This window comes from Pyrgilauda ruficollis, unplaced genomic scaffold (assembly GCF_017590135.1).
Source record: "Pyrgilauda ruficollis isolate IOZ18807 unplaced genomic scaffold, ASM1759013v1 scaffold12, whole genome shotgun sequence".
Lineage (NCBI taxonomy): Eukaryota > Metazoa > Chordata > Aves > Passeriformes > Passeridae > Pyrgilauda > Pyrgilauda ruficollis.
In genome coordinates, this window is record NW_024510321.1 from 10,900,991 (window position 1) to 10,917,651 (window position 16,661).

General features: G+C 38.3%; 1 protein-coding gene across 2 annotated transcripts in view; it reads right to left on the minus strand.

Annotated features, from left to right (window-relative positions):
• Positions 1 to 2,177: 2,177 nt before the first annotated feature.
• Positions 2,178 to 16,661, minus strand: part of CCNY (cyclin Y) — a 119,057-nt gene continuing 104,573 nt past the window's right edge. For both annotated transcript variants that reach the window (XM_041488976.1, XM_041488986.1), the window contains 3 exons: positions 14,156 to 14,322; positions 10,710 to 10,872; positions 2,178 to 4,898 (listed from right to left, as the gene is read on the minus strand). In XM_041488976.1, the coding sequence (XP_041344910.1) occupies positions 4,782 to 4,898; positions 10,710 to 10,872; positions 14,156 to 14,322 (447 nt within the window). In that variant the 3' untranslated portion in view covers positions 2,178 to 4,781. The remainder of the gene's footprint in view (positions 4,899 to 10,709; positions 10,873 to 14,155; positions 14,323 to 16,661) is intronic.

The following is a 16,661-nucleotide window of genomic DNA, read 5'->3' on the forward strand; positions in this document are numbered from 1 at the left end:
GCTGTTCTACATCTGTAGTGACCATTGACATCTTGAGCTTTACAAACTCTTAAGAGAGGTTCAGGACAACTCACTAGTATACAGCCACATTTCACCACACCAAGAAACTTGCTTAGCATATCTTCACCTAACAAGGTGAAGCTGTTACAGGTGTAACAGCTGAAAGCCTCTGCTGATAATACTGAAATACATTACACATGGTGTAAAGGGCATGAAATAACAACTCATTTTTCACATCAAATTGAATCAAGCCAACTATTCTAGAAGGAACACAAGAAGTACAGTCTATTTGTCCTGCTCTGTCACCTGCCTTTCTTCAGTTTGCCATCCCCCTTGCTTCTTTCTTCAGTGAGAAGAGCGCAGTGATCCAGGCCAGGCAAGAAATAAACTTGAGCCTGGCTTTCTTGGCTATAATCATAGAAAAGCTTGATTAGGAAGGGACCTTAAAGATAATTTAGTTCAAATTCTCCTGCCATGAATCCTTCCAGGGATGTTCCAGTGCCTCAATGCCCTAAACGCATTCAGTCCTTTTCAAGCCGTGGTTCTGCAACTCAGCAGTTACTTTTTGTTGATTCTCCTAAGATCCAGAAAAGCAGGTTCACACACTATGAAACAATCCTTTTCAATCATAATCTACATCTGCTATCATTATTGTTTTCCTCATAAGCAGCAGCTTTTCTTCTAAATCTTGTTTCCCTTTTTAAATCATTTTCACAGAGCAGTGGTCGCTACACATCTGCCATCATTACCTTTAGATCATGCAGCTCAGTCTCACCAGTTCTGTGGTTTCCTCAAGATGGAGTTCAGTTGATGAGAAGACAGACAAAAAGAGCAGAGAAACACACACTGCACTCTGGGTGTAGTACACTTCCACGTACATCTAGGTGAACTCACACAGGTATGCTTGTGGTTATAGTTGAGCTGATTTCTCAGAACCCATTAGAGAACTAAGTGGGAGCTTCACTGCACAGTAGGCAAATGTTGCCAAGAACTGCAAATTCAACATCAAAAATAAAAAGGTCTGATTACAGAGATGTATTTTACACAGAAGTGAGGAAAGTGCTAAAAGCTATGCTGAGTGGATTCCATAGGAAGACCAAGAAGAAGCAGAGAGCAACACGAGGCTGCAGTGGATGTGCAGCACTTCATTTAGGAGTTTAAACATGTCACTGGGAAATGAAATGCTCATTACCAACTAAGGACGACTGTAAATAATTTGTTGCTTCAGGTGTTAAGATTTTGGGGGTTTTTTTCTGCTCTTTCAGTTCCTCTATCCCCTCCCACATACTGCTATTTTTATATATAGCCAACACTACCAGATGTCATTTTGTTATCTGCCACCAATACACCATTGCCTTTTTCTGAGGAGGTTTTTGTTACTTCTAATCTTTATATTATAGCTAAGGTTTCTGGCATTAGGGGAGCTTGACAGAAAGGTGTTAAACACAATGTCTTCGTTCAGACTCCATAAATGTAAACAGCAAGTATGCAGTATATGCTAATTTCTCTAAGAAAAATCCCCAAATCCTGAACAAAACAAAACTATGACCCTGCTATAGGATAGGATTTTGTATATTTTTATCAATAGAAAACATGCACCATTTGAAGAGCTGACTGGATTTGTGGAAGGTGGAAAAAGGTGATTTGACCATTTTGTTTTTGCACTTCACCCCATGACTCCAGTGCTCTCAGTCCCATATGACAGTGTCTGTCAGAATGATACATGTCACTGACAAACCATGAAATACAAACAGCAAATCAAATGTGAAGAGGTATGCAGGTGGAAAGAGGAATTATGGCAAGAACTCTGGACTGCATATGGATGAATGATTAAAACCCTTACAAGATGCCCTTTTCAAATACTGATCCAATTACCAACACGTAAATGACCAAACAAGTGGCCCACTGGCTCAACAAATAAAAATAATTCATTAAGACAATGATACTTGAAGGGACAGGTTTATTATATCTCCTACACCTTTTCAGTTCTGAGCCGGTGTCCAAAGCAATAATGAAAACCTTAATCCAGAAAACATTTACAGCAAAATACAATGTCTTTGTGCTGTTAATTAAAATGTTATATGGTTCTCCTCCCTTCTTACATCTTCGGTGATTCTCTAACTTTGCAATGGTATTTTCCATACAGTAATGCTGAAAAAACTACACTAAACACAACATAAGCCTAAATAATAATTTGTTTTTAATTACCTGGTATAGAATACCTTGCAAACAAAAGACACTTTTCAGATTTACTGACAGGTACTGTATTTTTTGGCAACCCTGGAACAAACCAGAAGAAAAAGCAAAGAATTATTCTATAAACATGAGGGAAAGAAACATCCATCTAAATGTAGAGGATTCATATGGTAAAACTAAAGAAAAAATCCACACTTACAGCAGATTTTTTTTTAATTCTTAGTGCAAGAAACATAACCAAGTTAATCACAGAATCAGTACTAATTAAGAATATGGAAAATTCTCCTATACAGAGGTAGAGTCCAGTGCACAAGGCTAAAACGATATTCAATAGTCTAAACAAGACTGAGCCAGGTTTTACGGAATCCACTTTTTAAAGTATCAGACTGTATGTACATACATACAATAAATAGACTATACAATCTTTAAAGTAGTTTAATAAACTTCACAAAAATTATAGTAGATGCATTGATATCTTTACATAATCCAAAGTTCATATCTCTATCACCCAGAAATGGAAAAAACCAATATTCCTGATATCAAGTTAAATGGAAAATAGTTTAGCAAAGTGTTGATAAATCAAAATATTTTACATATTTTAAAGCCTAAATTTATGCTTATAAAGGATGAATTTCAAATGCTCTGAAAATGTTCCTTTTGATACTCTCTGTAAAGAGGTTTCAAATGCTGTAATTTGTTATAAACACTTGCCTTACATTCCATGTTCAAGGGAAAAATGGACTTGGATACTCACAGTTCTGATGCATTGGCACAACAAGAAGTGATGAGAATTAGATTATTTTAAAGGCCCAAAGAACATCAGGAGAATTTATGGACAAAGCCTTCATGTCTCAAACAAAACAAATCACATGGGAAGCTAACAGGAAACCGCTTGGTTTCACTGCTTCCATCCTGCGGGTGCCTGCCCTGCGGAGGCCCCGGAGCAGCATCCCTCTGGGAGTCAGGTGCGCAGCTCCGAGCCCCCAGGCAGCTACAAGCCCATAGGGCTTAACAAAACAAACACGGAATCTTTGTGGGTTACAACAGTAGTGCACAAATCAGGGACATCTGCTGCCATTCCCTTCAGTGACAGTCACAAGGACAGATTTCAGGGAACTGAGAGCTTTCAGCTGTATCTTTCTAAACTGTGCAAAAAGGAGGGGGGGGGAATCATTCTGCGGTGTTATGAAGCAAATATGCTTATACTGAGAAGTTATTTTGTATAAAAGGTTCCTACAATTGCCAAGGGGGGAACAGCCACAGTAAGAGCAAAATAGTAATGACAACAGAGGAGTTTAATAATCCGAGTTGGAAATTATATTCACAGTTCAGTTACTTTTAATTTCTATAAGCACCTACACTGAAAAACATGAGGGTTTGTGTTTTAGCTTCCAAATCAAATCTCCTTGTGACAGATACCTTATTAAGATTTCCATTCTGCTCTTCTACAGGCCTTCTCATTGGAACAATTTTTTTTATTATTTTTTATTTTATACAAACAGACTCACTTTGATTTAAAGTAAACATATAAAAATTGAGAATATTGCTTGCAACAATGGACCTGGAGGTGAAGGAATGAACTTGTCAGGCCATAAAAAAAACTCCTTCAAAATGGATGAATTCTGCTAAACTTGTAATGTTATGAAAATCTGCAAAAAGGATCACAAGATCTGTTGCAAATTTCAGAGATTTGGCCCAAGTCTTATCATCATCATCTCAAGACTTTAACAACTGTATCTTTATATTATGGAAAAATAAATGATTCCAAGAACTCAGGAAGGCACACGCACCCAAGTATACTATAAATAAAACACATCATGAAATTACGAAGATCTTCTGATCCCTGTACACACTTTTGGTTCAGCACTATGGTCAAGTTCTCTCTTTTGAAATACAATAAAAGGCATACAAGAAATGTAACATATGCATAATAATTAAGAAGAATAATGCTAATAAGACAGGTTACAGAGAAAAGTGCAGTGAAAAAACCCAACACTATTTATTCAGGGGCTTGTGCTACTGTAAATACAGACTTTGTATTTCCTGCTGTGCAAGGGGAAGAATTTATCCTGGGAAGCAGCAATGAGGAATGCAAAAAAACAACAACAACAACAACAACAACAAAAGATATTAAGAGAAACCTTTAAGATGGAACTCTCCCAATGTCATTCCTCTAGTGCACAGTCATCTGACTACATGGTTTTTTTTCATGCTGCCATTTCCCTTCATAAGTACAATAGAAAATGGCAGAGTTCTTAAATATTTTTCTGCCTCTACTTCATTTTCTTGTTTCTTCTTCCAAGCACCTGATTTGCTGTTTCCTCATAAAAGTGTAAAGCTGTAAGTGGAAGTGAGAAAATAATTGTTGCCGATCTTCTCTCCCAAACACCGATTTCTCCATTTCTCCTTCCGTTAGGTATTTCACTCGTGTGCTACACAATGGGGAGGCACTGTAAAGGCAGCTTGACAGATTTAAAAATAAAAAAATCAAAAGTCTTTTTTTCTTTATCCCCCCCGCCCCCAGCCCACTCTGAAAAAAATGGATGGATGAAACAGTACGTCCATAGGAATATTCCAGTCTCCTGTTAGGAGATAATTGCAGGGGACCATCTAACCACAGTCAGATTGTCAGCACTGACCGACCGCTTCTTTGCAGCTTTCCTGAAGTCCTTGTACTTGTCTTCACACAGGCGAGAAATGGCCTGCAAGAGAAAAGGTGAAAAACCCTCAGTGGCATTGCCCACAGCTGTCCAGGTAAAGCAAGACTAAATGCAGATTTCTACATACAGGTGAAATTACAAAAATCACTTCATTAAGCAAAACACATGAAGACATTCTCCTCAAATCCTAGTTTTCATTTCATTCATCTTAGAAGGAAGGTTTGCATTGCCCCACATGGCAGCTTCAGAAGGACTCAGCATACCCCAAGCCTTGTCTTTGCAGGTGAACCTTCACAAACCTCACAGAGGGAGCTGACAATGCTTATCCATTTTTACAAGGTAACTGATGTATCATCCTTCATAGGTGAAAACTTAATAAAACAACCATAGAAACTGTAAGTGTATTTGGAGAATTTAAAAATCAGATGGCTCTTAATTTTTTTTATATCCTAAAAATCTTGTAGTAATTATATTTTTCTCTGTTGAGAAATGGTCTTGCAGAACACTCATCCTGCTTTGGCTCCTGAGCTGATGTTAACTCACCTTTCAGAAGCAGATGATCATTTCTATGTGACCAGGCTATCTTATATAATTCCATATATATAGGGAAATGAAACTCATATTCAGAATAATTTAACTCACATTATAAATACATAGTCATTTTTAAACCTTTTGAAGAGTGAGACAAACATTGTTCAAGTGTCAACTCCTTTTATACTATACTGGAGTTAATGTTTGATGCTTGTTCTACTGTTTTTAGCCAAGTTTAAAAATAGCATTTATTATGGACCTCACATGCATGAATTTACTGTTCCCTAAAATAGCCTGTATATTAGAGTTCATATGGCTGGTTGGCATCAGTAGAGATGTTAACTCTGGCAATCAAACTGCAGAGCTGCAGAGAAAGCTCACTGCAAGGAGTACTCAAGGTCAAATTCAAAAATACGACAAACTAAAGCAGCATTTTTTATTTACTCAGGAATGCTTTCAAGTTGTGCCTTAAGATAAGATGTTTAATAAAGAGTACTGTACAAACAAACCCAGTAGAAGTGTTTGATTATCACACAAGGCATTACAAATAATTAAACATCCTGACTCGATGGATCATCATTTTCTCTCTTGATCTTTACTTCTATAGCACAGCAAGTTGTAGCAGTGAAGAGTCCTTTAATTTGAGTAGTCCTGCAAAGACCAGGGGCAGGTATGGCAGAAGCACACAACTCATACACCTGAGAGCACATTCACCTAATGCTCTGGTCAAGCTAGCCACAAAACATCATTAAATTAGGAAACAAAACAAAACAAACCCAAACCCCAGAACAACATAAAACCTACCACCACCAAGAGAACAGTTGCTACTTTTTAGTTGAAAACTGTACATTTTTGTTAAGCCTACTCTTGAACACTGTTTTCCTTCATGGTACACATGAAGAGAACAACAGAATAAAATAACAAAGGTATTAATATTGCTTCTTAGACTGTAACTTCATTCACTTAAAACTGCTCAATAAAATCTTATTTAATTTAACCAGGAAATTGATGAACTAAGAGAGTTTATGCAATTCAGTCAGATTTAAAATTCAATGGGTTAAAAACGTTTATCCATGAATAATGTGCCAAGGCATGGCATGACAAAGGGGTGTACTTAGGTGGAGCTCAGCTTCTTTCAGCTGCCAAATCAGACTATTACCTTAGGCATCAAATAGTCAGAGAAGGTAATCACTTCAAGATTGCCTGTGTGACACAGGAAAATTTCTGTTCTGGCACTTGGTCAGACAAAATGAAATGTTGCTTGGAAGTGGCACTTAATATTTGGCATCTCTAGGCTATGCTGATGATTCACATGGATAAGAAACACACCGCCATTTAAACCAGCTCAGTATCTAAAGATGCCTCTTCATCTGCAAGTAAGTTATAAAATCAACATTTGGAGCATACTTGCAAGGTAGTTAGTCAACATTAGTATAACATATGGGGAAACAAGAAAAGCAGAAAATGGTAAATATTTATTATTGTCCTTCAGTTAAAATAAATAGCTACAATCACCTTTCTATCATCTGATACTTCTGCTGCTTTTATTGCTAGAAAAAGAAACCAATTTTTGACAGAAACCAATTTTTGACAGCAAGGGACCATTCCTCATCTCAAATAAAAACATTCTTAAAAACCAGCAACACTAATTCATCATGTGAAATTTTGTTGGACGTGGCTGTAAGGTAGGTATTCAGCTAGAATGCATACACATATATATTCTTCCATTATACCCATGCATACAGAACTAAAGTCAGTTCCTCTGCTGAGTTACAGGACTCTAGTTTTAGAGATTCCATCACTGGAAGAGGGGACAAGTAAGGAGAAAGAAGGCTGGAGAACGGCAGTAGTAGTAGCAGTAGTAGTAGTAAACAGTAGAAGCAGCAGTACAAATTTTGGCTATATGCACATTTGTGGCACATTTGTGCAGGGCAGGAAAGCAGCACGGCTGGTTATGGGCTCAGGAATGCACAAAGGCACAGACTGTGAGCGCTGCACACCCTCCAAAAACTGACAAACCAGAGGAAACTGAGCAGGGACAAAGAGCAGGTAGTTCACCTTAATTTATAAAGCATGAGAAAAGCACAAATGGTTACTCCTAAGACCCAAAAAGGTGAGTTTTGCTCTGTTTTGCTCTTCCTTTTCCTCCTGGCTTTGAGGGTTGTGAACATACAAACACACAGAACTGCAATCAAGTCATTGTGCCACTGGAGACGTGAAGAAATATCAAGACACTTCTCTGCTTGTAACTTACATATTTTTCTGCTGGTTTTGTCCATTTGATCTATGGCACTCTATCTCTTTAGGGTCAAGAAAACAGCACACATTTCAAAGGGTTTGAACTACATGCTCAAGTACCATCCTAACAATAAAGATCTAAGACAACATCAGTTAAACTGGGAGTGCACTAATGAATGCTCTCAGAAAATCTAACCTTGGAACAGGCACAGTGCTAAGATCACAAGCAGCAATAGGACAGACACGTTTTGTCTACTTAACCCAAAGAGGAGAATCTGACTCATGTTTAGCTCCGTATATGGGGGAAAAACCAGGTGCAAGAGTAGGAAATGACGAAACAATGGATTAAGGCTGGATGCCCAACAACCTTCTTGGCAGAAAAAATTCTCCCATATTAGAAAACAGGTCTCAGGAAAAGCAAAGGAAGCCTTGACATCTGACATAATTAAAAGGAAGAACAAAACACACTATAACATATGCTGTCTGGAACAAAAGCATTGGCAGGTGGACAGACTGGATGATCTAATGAAAGTTTATTTGCCATTTTTAACCTGCCTGATTCCATGGAACAGGAGAAAAAAACCAAGAGGGTTCATAAAAATGGTTTCTGACTACTACGTGGACTGGTATAACAAATCCAGGACACTTCAGTCCACAGATAATTAAAAGGTAAAACCAAAAAAAATTACTTTCATTTTGTCATTTAAAAGACAAAGCTGCTTTTTAAGTGTCAATTCTGAGAACATTAAATAAGAAGAAACATCCACTGCAGATGCTTGAGAAAGTGATGTAATGTTTAACAAGTACTGCAATCTCTCGTAACACCTCTCAGCTGATGGATCCTGTCCAGCATTTCCCTGTGATGAGGTACATTTCTTACTAGCCTCATCCTTTTAGGTCTTTTTAGGGTTTTTACATCATCATGGGTATGTCAACTTCATGATGTTTGCAGAAATCACAATGCAGATTCTGCCATGTCAGATCTAATGCTTCTGGTTTTGATATAAAATAGATTAAAAATGCAAAACTAACAAAAATATATTATAATATAGCTATTTCTCTATGCAACACCTTTTGTGCTCTCAAATGCCATCAGTTGCTTTAATCTTAGGACTGAGCAAGGTCTCTTTAGTTTATCACACAAGGCAAATCCTTCCACTGCATGAATACATTTGCTGTGAGGCTGTTGTCTTTCATCACAGACTGCAGCTCTTCTCTCAGTATCAAAAATATCACAGCCTGTGTGGTACTACATCTACTCCACTTGACAATCCAGGCAACTGTTTTAAAACAGAGAACTCTGGTCTGAACAGCACACCAGAGACTACAGAAGTGCTGCAAATGCATTTTGATGACTCTTGGCAAGTGAAATGCTTAACTGTGCTCAGGAACTGGGCTATAAATTATGCTGTCAAGCAGTTTCAAGGGCACACTAATGACAACCACGCACTGCCAGGGAACAAGGCAGTTCCCTTCCTTCTGGCCACAGAACAGAGAGGCAAGGAGGTGGCAGACCAAGCTGGTTCACAGCAGACACTCCTCCTCTACCCTGAAACATCCCCTGGCTAGCAGGGTTATTTACAGCCAACTTCTGCTGGCAGCTCAAAGCATGCCCAATGGGGAAACTTTTAATAATACAGATTTATTGAAAAAATATTCCATTAGTTCTTTTTAAATATGCCCTTTCTTTAGCTAGTACAGAAGAATTACCAGTATTCTCTGGCTATTTACTGTCATCTCCCATTTTTCTTTTCTTCTAAGGTTTTAGGAGCTATCATTGTTACATTCATTTGTAACATGCTGTTATACATTGTGTGTGTTATAGATGGACAGTTTTAAGAAACTGTGGGCTAAATCAAAAAGCAATTAATTTAATTTTGATAAATGTAATAGCATTTACTATCAACACTCCCATAACTCAGTAAAGCACCTTTTTTCAAGTAAGATTACAATCCAAATGTATTTTTTTAATATTCTCTTTAATAGAAACAAAATCTGATGCAAATTTAGATCACACTCCATACAGAGAATGACATTCTTACTGGAGCTACTTGTGCAATTTAAGAAGAATATTTAGAAAGAATGGGAAATAAAACTTAAGTGAAATTTTCTTTGATTCTTTCTCCACCATTTTTAGCTCCCATTAGAGTCACAAACAAGGCAATTAACCTTCCCACGCACCATTTCCCCCCACAAAAACGTGCATAGAACTGCCTGCCTGTTCTACAGGAGCACTAGGAATTTCAGAGCATGCAAAGCTTGGTCTAACCCACAGGCAAACAACCTCCAGTGCAAAGATGTTATGTAATTAAAGATGTGCACTGTTAGAAGCAACCAGCACCTAATGAAAATTTTCAAAATTAGTAACAAAATGCACACCCAGTGCAATAATGCCCATATTTGAAGTACATATCCAAAAAAAGAGGAAAAATACATTGCAGTCTTGCAAAGGGCCCCCAATTAACTGATAATTAATTAATTAATTAAAATTCCTCCTGTGTCCGTGGTGTTCACAGTGCCCAGCATTTCTCAGGTCCAGACCATCCAACAGTGCTTCTGGCATATGGTAGATCCACATCTCATAAGCATTCATGACTTATTCACTGAAGGCGTGTGCTCATTTCTGTTCTCTCTTTACTGAGAAAACATCATGGGAGATAACAAACTTGGACCCACATGAAACTGAGCACTTGCAGAAGAACATGGAATAGCTATTTTCAGCAACATTTGTTAATATTCTGTCATTTAAGGTGGATAATCAGATTTAAGAAACCAAACGAACGAACAACACTAGACTGTGAATACAATAATTATAAAACTTGTGGATACTTTCACAAGGTTAATATAAACGACTGCAACTGAAAAGAAATGGAAAGCAATGTAAGGTTTGAAGAAAACTGTCAAAAAGCTGTCCCCACAGCCGTGAATACTCAAAGCATAAACAAAACCATTATGAAAATCAGGCTCGTGATATTCTAATATCTCATGGGAGTATCTGGGAAGAGATGGGAGAAGGAAGAAACAGCACAGAAATTCCCAATCCCCCTATACATTTAACACTGAGCAATCTAAAAAGAGTCTTACCTCAAGTTTATATGCCCTGTCCCTGCTGAGGGGCTCCAAGGGAAAACTCAGGTTATTCGCTTCTGCCAGGGAACGCAAATCAAAATAATACTTGGCATAAACACTGGAGGGAACATTAATATTGAACTGTAACAGCTCAAGAAACTGGCGTTCCAGCTCATTCCTGTGGAAAGGAGATAAACATGGAAACATATTTCAGACTGTGAATTCTGAATGTAATTTTACTTTAAATTGCAAATGGTATAAACCAAGTTCATTTTTTATTCTTGCCATATGCAATTATCCCAGCCTGTTTGACCTTCTCTACCAGGTTCTATCAGTGTACTCACACCAGCGAGGAATATGAGAGATGCTGCACCTTGCAGCTGCTACTGCAATGCCAATCAAACCCAGACACAAAGTTTTACTAGTGAAAGGGCACCTTTATCAGTTTAGCTAACACAATTTAGGAAAGAAAACCTAGCAGGGAAAGAAAATTTCTGGTAGTTGCTACTTTACCTCCACTAGGTGGGTCTGCATACGCAACTATGCCACAACACACACACACACACACCCCTGCCCTAAATTTGTCAGGCTCCTCTCATAAACGCTGCAAATTACTCTAACACATAAACTACTGTAGAACATATTTACTCCCTGCAGCTCTTCATAATCAATTGTTTAGAATTAGTCATGGGAAACCTGAATTTTTCATCATACTCTCTTTATGAACAGAATAAAGCAATTTTTCCCTTAGATGTGCAACCAAAATTCACAGTGGTGAGCATGTGTTTTCCAGCATTTAAAAGAAACATGTTAGTCAAAATACCTGATAGGAACAGAGCTCCTGTTTGAGCTCCCACCCTGTAAAACTTTGGTATACAAATACATTATTACCTACACCAATACATTAAAAAGTACATTGAGAAATAAGGCAACTAACCAAATTAAGGACTGGAAATTTTCATAAATTGTTCAGATATCCTACTTAATACTTATGCATGATACATTCAAAACAATGATTTCAAGATATGAGAAATAAATAAAATAAATGGGTGGTGAAAGCTACCAATGTTTGCTGAAGAGCCCAGAGACTGCACTGCTGTGCTACCAGTGGGCACTGAATGATGATTATATTGTCTCTAAGTTACATTTTGACTGGGGTGCAAATGTGCAAGGAATACGAAATGGAAGTTGCACAGTTGGCAGTAGAAGAGGAAGGATCTGAAGATAAAAAGTACTGGTGCAGTAGTTTTTTTAACACTGAATTATTTTTCTCCTTCTCACTCTCTACCCTTATATAATTCTTACATCATAAGCATTGTCCTTCCTTATCCTCACTCTCTGTGCCAAAATTCTACGTTTATATAATGATAAATACTAATTAATACTAAAAGACTAACTAAAAGCTGGATATGGAGTCTTTGGCTTAAATTCACATTGCTGAAGATTCCAACTTAAAAATCCAAGTAAAAAATGTCTATAAATAGAAACAAAATATTGCCTTTACATGTCCTTTTATACTGCCAAGATTGTACATTCTGCAAGCTAAGCCTAACATTCTATATTAATTGATAATATAAAGCCTGTTTTACTGGCAGAAGACATTGGCTGTACCACTTTGAAGAGTACCCTCAAAAATCTCAAACACACAGCCTCGGTTTCTTATTGTCCCCTATCTCCAAGATCTCATAGCTGGATCAGTAGACTAGCTACAGATCAGAAAGGACAAAAATACACAAGTATGTCTTACTGAACTTAAGTAATTTAACTAACCACCATACCCTTCTTGCCCCATACATCTCCTTCAGACTGCTTTAACATGTGTTTTCCTGGGCCACTCTGCAGAAATTCAATGTAATGCCACATACATGACTACAGATACCCACTGCACTTCAGCACTCCCAAGCTCTCCACTCACTTTTAGGCACAGTTCACTGCACTGATGCTGACTTAAAAAGCCCTGAAAGGTCTGCTTGATGTTTTGCAAGATACACTTATGCTGAATGATTCACACAAATTGAGGATTTTGACCTAGAGCTCTTCTTCTGCCTTAATAATACAATGAAACGCCCTGTTTTGCTTAGAGCCAGAGACTTCAAAATCATCATACTGTACTGTCTCAGCTAAAAAATAAGAAAGAAAAAAATACATAAAAAAATCCATTGCAGGTAGGAGGAAAACAAAATTTGGAAAAGCTGACAGCAGGAATATAAGCACCAGAATCTTTGCTGAGGGATTCACAGAGCCCTAAACACAACACCCATGAAGATCACCAAGTACATATAGAGAACTCAGGCTCCCCAGAGGCTTCTGGGTTTCCAGCTTGTGAGAACCCTAAAATCTTTCAAGGAAATGGTCAGAAGCTAAAAATCCTTGAGGACAAGGACTCATCACAGTTTAGCTTAGGGAATTTGCAGTGCAGAAAAGGGCTGATGTGAGCACAGGTCTGCCATGTGAGTACTGGTGCTATATAGCTCAAGTGCAGCTTCTAACAGTAGAACCATCCCATGTGTTTGTCAGAAACAATAACTTCTTTTTTTGTTTCCTTTCACACCGTCTTCAAGAAAAGCCCTGAGATAATTATCAATTTCAAACCTCACATTTATAACCATTCCTGATTAATGCTGTCATATGGCACAGTCAAACCTGTGACTCTGCTTCAAGCTGTTCAGAACTTCAGCTCACATCCCAGCTTCTGGAACACTTTAAAAGCACCCAGATTTGCCTTGGACGAGAAGTGAGTGGAGGAAGATCATAACTACTACTGAATACTCAAAAAGCACGAGAAAAGGATCAAGGGAAAAAGTAACTTTGTAAAATCACTTAGATTCCACTCAATCAGTTAAGGAACCATTAGCAAATTATTCTGCAGGGAATACTATTGCACACAGAAACGTGAAGGGTCTGATTTTGGTTCTTGTTCATCTTACCTCCGTCTTTATTTTGGAAACCTCATTCTGTCTGGATTTTTAACACCTTGAAAACTAATTCAGCAGTAAACCAGGGGAAAAAACATCAAAACCCAAAAGCATCCATTTTAAATAATGGCAATGAATAACTGGGTGATCATCTAAAGGTCATTAAGATAACTTCCTTTCTTGCCTTACATGTCCATTCTCTGCATGGAGAACTAGTATGACAGTAAGTGATGCTGAAGTGAATACATGCAAGCTCACTGGATGTGGGGAATTTTATCAAACCATACATTTAAATATTCTGTCGATCTGTTTTCATTATTGTGCATGAATATCCAGTGGTAAAATACACTTCAACCAGAAAACAAAATAATTCATGTCTTCTATGTAAGCAGCTGTCAAGCTGACCTCATGCCATCTATCAGCACTCACCATGTTTAGACACAACACATATATACAAACTTCATACAATTTATGAAAGAATTTCCCATCACCCTCACAGACACAGATGTTGGCATTCATTGACAAAGATAAACAAACTTCACTCACATGTCTTCGACCGTGATATCCTTCAGGATCTGGCAGTAATCCACGTTCCACACTGCCTGGTCGTCCCAAACTTTGGATGCCAGTAGAATTGCCCCCAGTACTATTCGCTTCCAGTTTGCTGGACAAATATCTATCTCTGCATAAGTTAAGAGTCTTTCAAGATATACCTGTGGAAACACAACGAAATCAAGACTTGATCTATTTTGCTACCAAGTAGAAATGAAAAAGAAAACTATTCCCATTCCAGCAATTCTAAAACAGTATGCTGTTAAAAATGATTTCAAGAAGATTATTTTATTATAAAAGTTGTAGTTTCAAATACATGGCATGCTAATGCCAGGCTCAAAACTGGATGTGATAAATCCACTTCAGTTGGCCTTTGCCTTCCGATCCTATTACCCATTTCAAGAGGTCAGACACCAGACTCCTAAACACACCATTTCTTCTTTAGCTGTGATTGCCCCCTGCCTGCCATCCCAAAGCTGAAGAAAACCATGTTATCTTATAATACTGCAAAACAAAATATCACTATTTGTTAAAAAAAATTATTTTCCTTCTTAAGGAAGGCAAACTGTTATTTAAGAACAGAATTTCAAATTATGTGTCAAGCCCATTAGTGAAGATGGAAGTCTGACTTTTTACTTAGTGGATCATTCTGAAAAGACTTCGACGTACAAAATCTGTGATGGTGAGCCTGCAGAAACACAAAGCTCAGTAAGAAGGTGGCACATGGATCTCCCTGATGTCTGCACTACCTGGGGGTTCTGTGCAAAACACTGTCTTTTGCTTTCCAGACAGCCTGTGTAAACAAGCTCTTTACACTCTATATCGTACAAGGCAATTTGTCAACTTTGCAAGCAAAACTGCTGCTCAAATAATGAAAATACAGCATTCCCTCGAGTCATCCTTGGGAAGCAGAAAACTTCTTTAAAGCAATACATTAATGCTGGGAGCTTCATAAGCAGAGAGCATATGGAAGCTGTAATATTATGCCAATCAAATTAGCAGATAACTTAACTTCCTTAACATCAATACAGATTTTGACTCTCTACTGTTAATGCAAACCTTTTAAATCTCAATTTTTCACATCCAGTTTTAGGAGATTTAAAATTAATATGCCACATTTATAGTACATAGATAGAGCATACAAAAATCCGAAAATATATCCTTTCTAATGTACAGCTCTAGCTTAGAAAAAAAGAGAGAAAAACAACTAAATAAGGATTTTGTGGGGGCTGAAATTCAAAGGCACTTAGAGAAGAAAATGTAAACAGGTAAGAATTATATTGCAAGGACAGACATAGAATCATAAAATAGTTTGGCTTGGAAGGACCTTTAAAAGCCATCTAGTTTCAACCCTCCTGTCATGGCAGGAACATCTTTCACTAGACAGGTTGCTCAGAGTCCCATCCAGCCTGGCCTTGAACACTTCCAGGGATGGGGCATCTATTTCTCTGGGCAACCTGGTCCAGTGTCTCACCACCTTCATAGTCAAGAATTTCTTCCTAACATGTAATCTAACCACTTTCAGGTTAAAGCCATTTATAACCCTTGTTCTGTCACTAAAAACCCCCATAAAATGTTCCTCTCCAGCTTTCCTGCAATCCTTCTTCAAGTACTTAAAGGCTGCTGCAAGGCATCCCCAGAGCCTTCTCTTCTCCAGGCTAACAGCCCCAGCTCTCTCAGCCTGTCATGGGAGAGGTGCTCCAGCGCTCTGATCAGCTTCATCACCCTCCTCTGGACTTGCTCCAGCTGATCCATGCCCTTCTAATATCAGAGAGCCCAAAGCTGGATGCAGCACTCAGGTGAACAGAGCAGAGGGACAGACTCCCTACCACTGCTGCCCATGGTGCTTTGGATGCAGCCCAGGACACATTTGGCTTTCTGGGCTATGAGAGCACAGTGCACAGATCCAGCTCCTCCCCAGCGAACACATCCAAGTTCTTCTTGGCAGGGGAAGCCATCCTCTCAAGCCATCCTCTGTTTGGCCTGCATTTTGTTCTTGGGATTGCCCTGACCCACATGCAGGACTTTTCAGCTGGCTTTGTTGAACTTCATGAGTATTGCACAGGCCAGCCTCTCAAGCCTGTCCAAGTCCATCTGCATAGCAGATGAAATTACACCTCAGTAAAAAGGCAGCATAAACTTGCCACTATTTTCCCACCAGCACATACTTGAGAAATCAGAATCAAAAATTAAATAGGAGTTTGATGAGACTCTATTGCTACACCTACTTCATTACCATATTGATGCATCTTCCAATAGTATGTTGAGGGTTGTGAAAAATCACTCTTGCTTCCCTGGCGATAACTTGGGCTTGACTCCAAATACACTGATTGCTGGAACGAGGCTCTTTATCACACTTCACTAAAACTGAGGATGATAAACAGCTCTCCATTAGAAAGGCACTTAGTGTAGCTTTCAACTCCTTTCTTGAACATGCCTTAAATGAGCATTTATTTTGTTCACTTGCTGTGACCTCCTTTACTCAGTCTTGGGTTTTAAG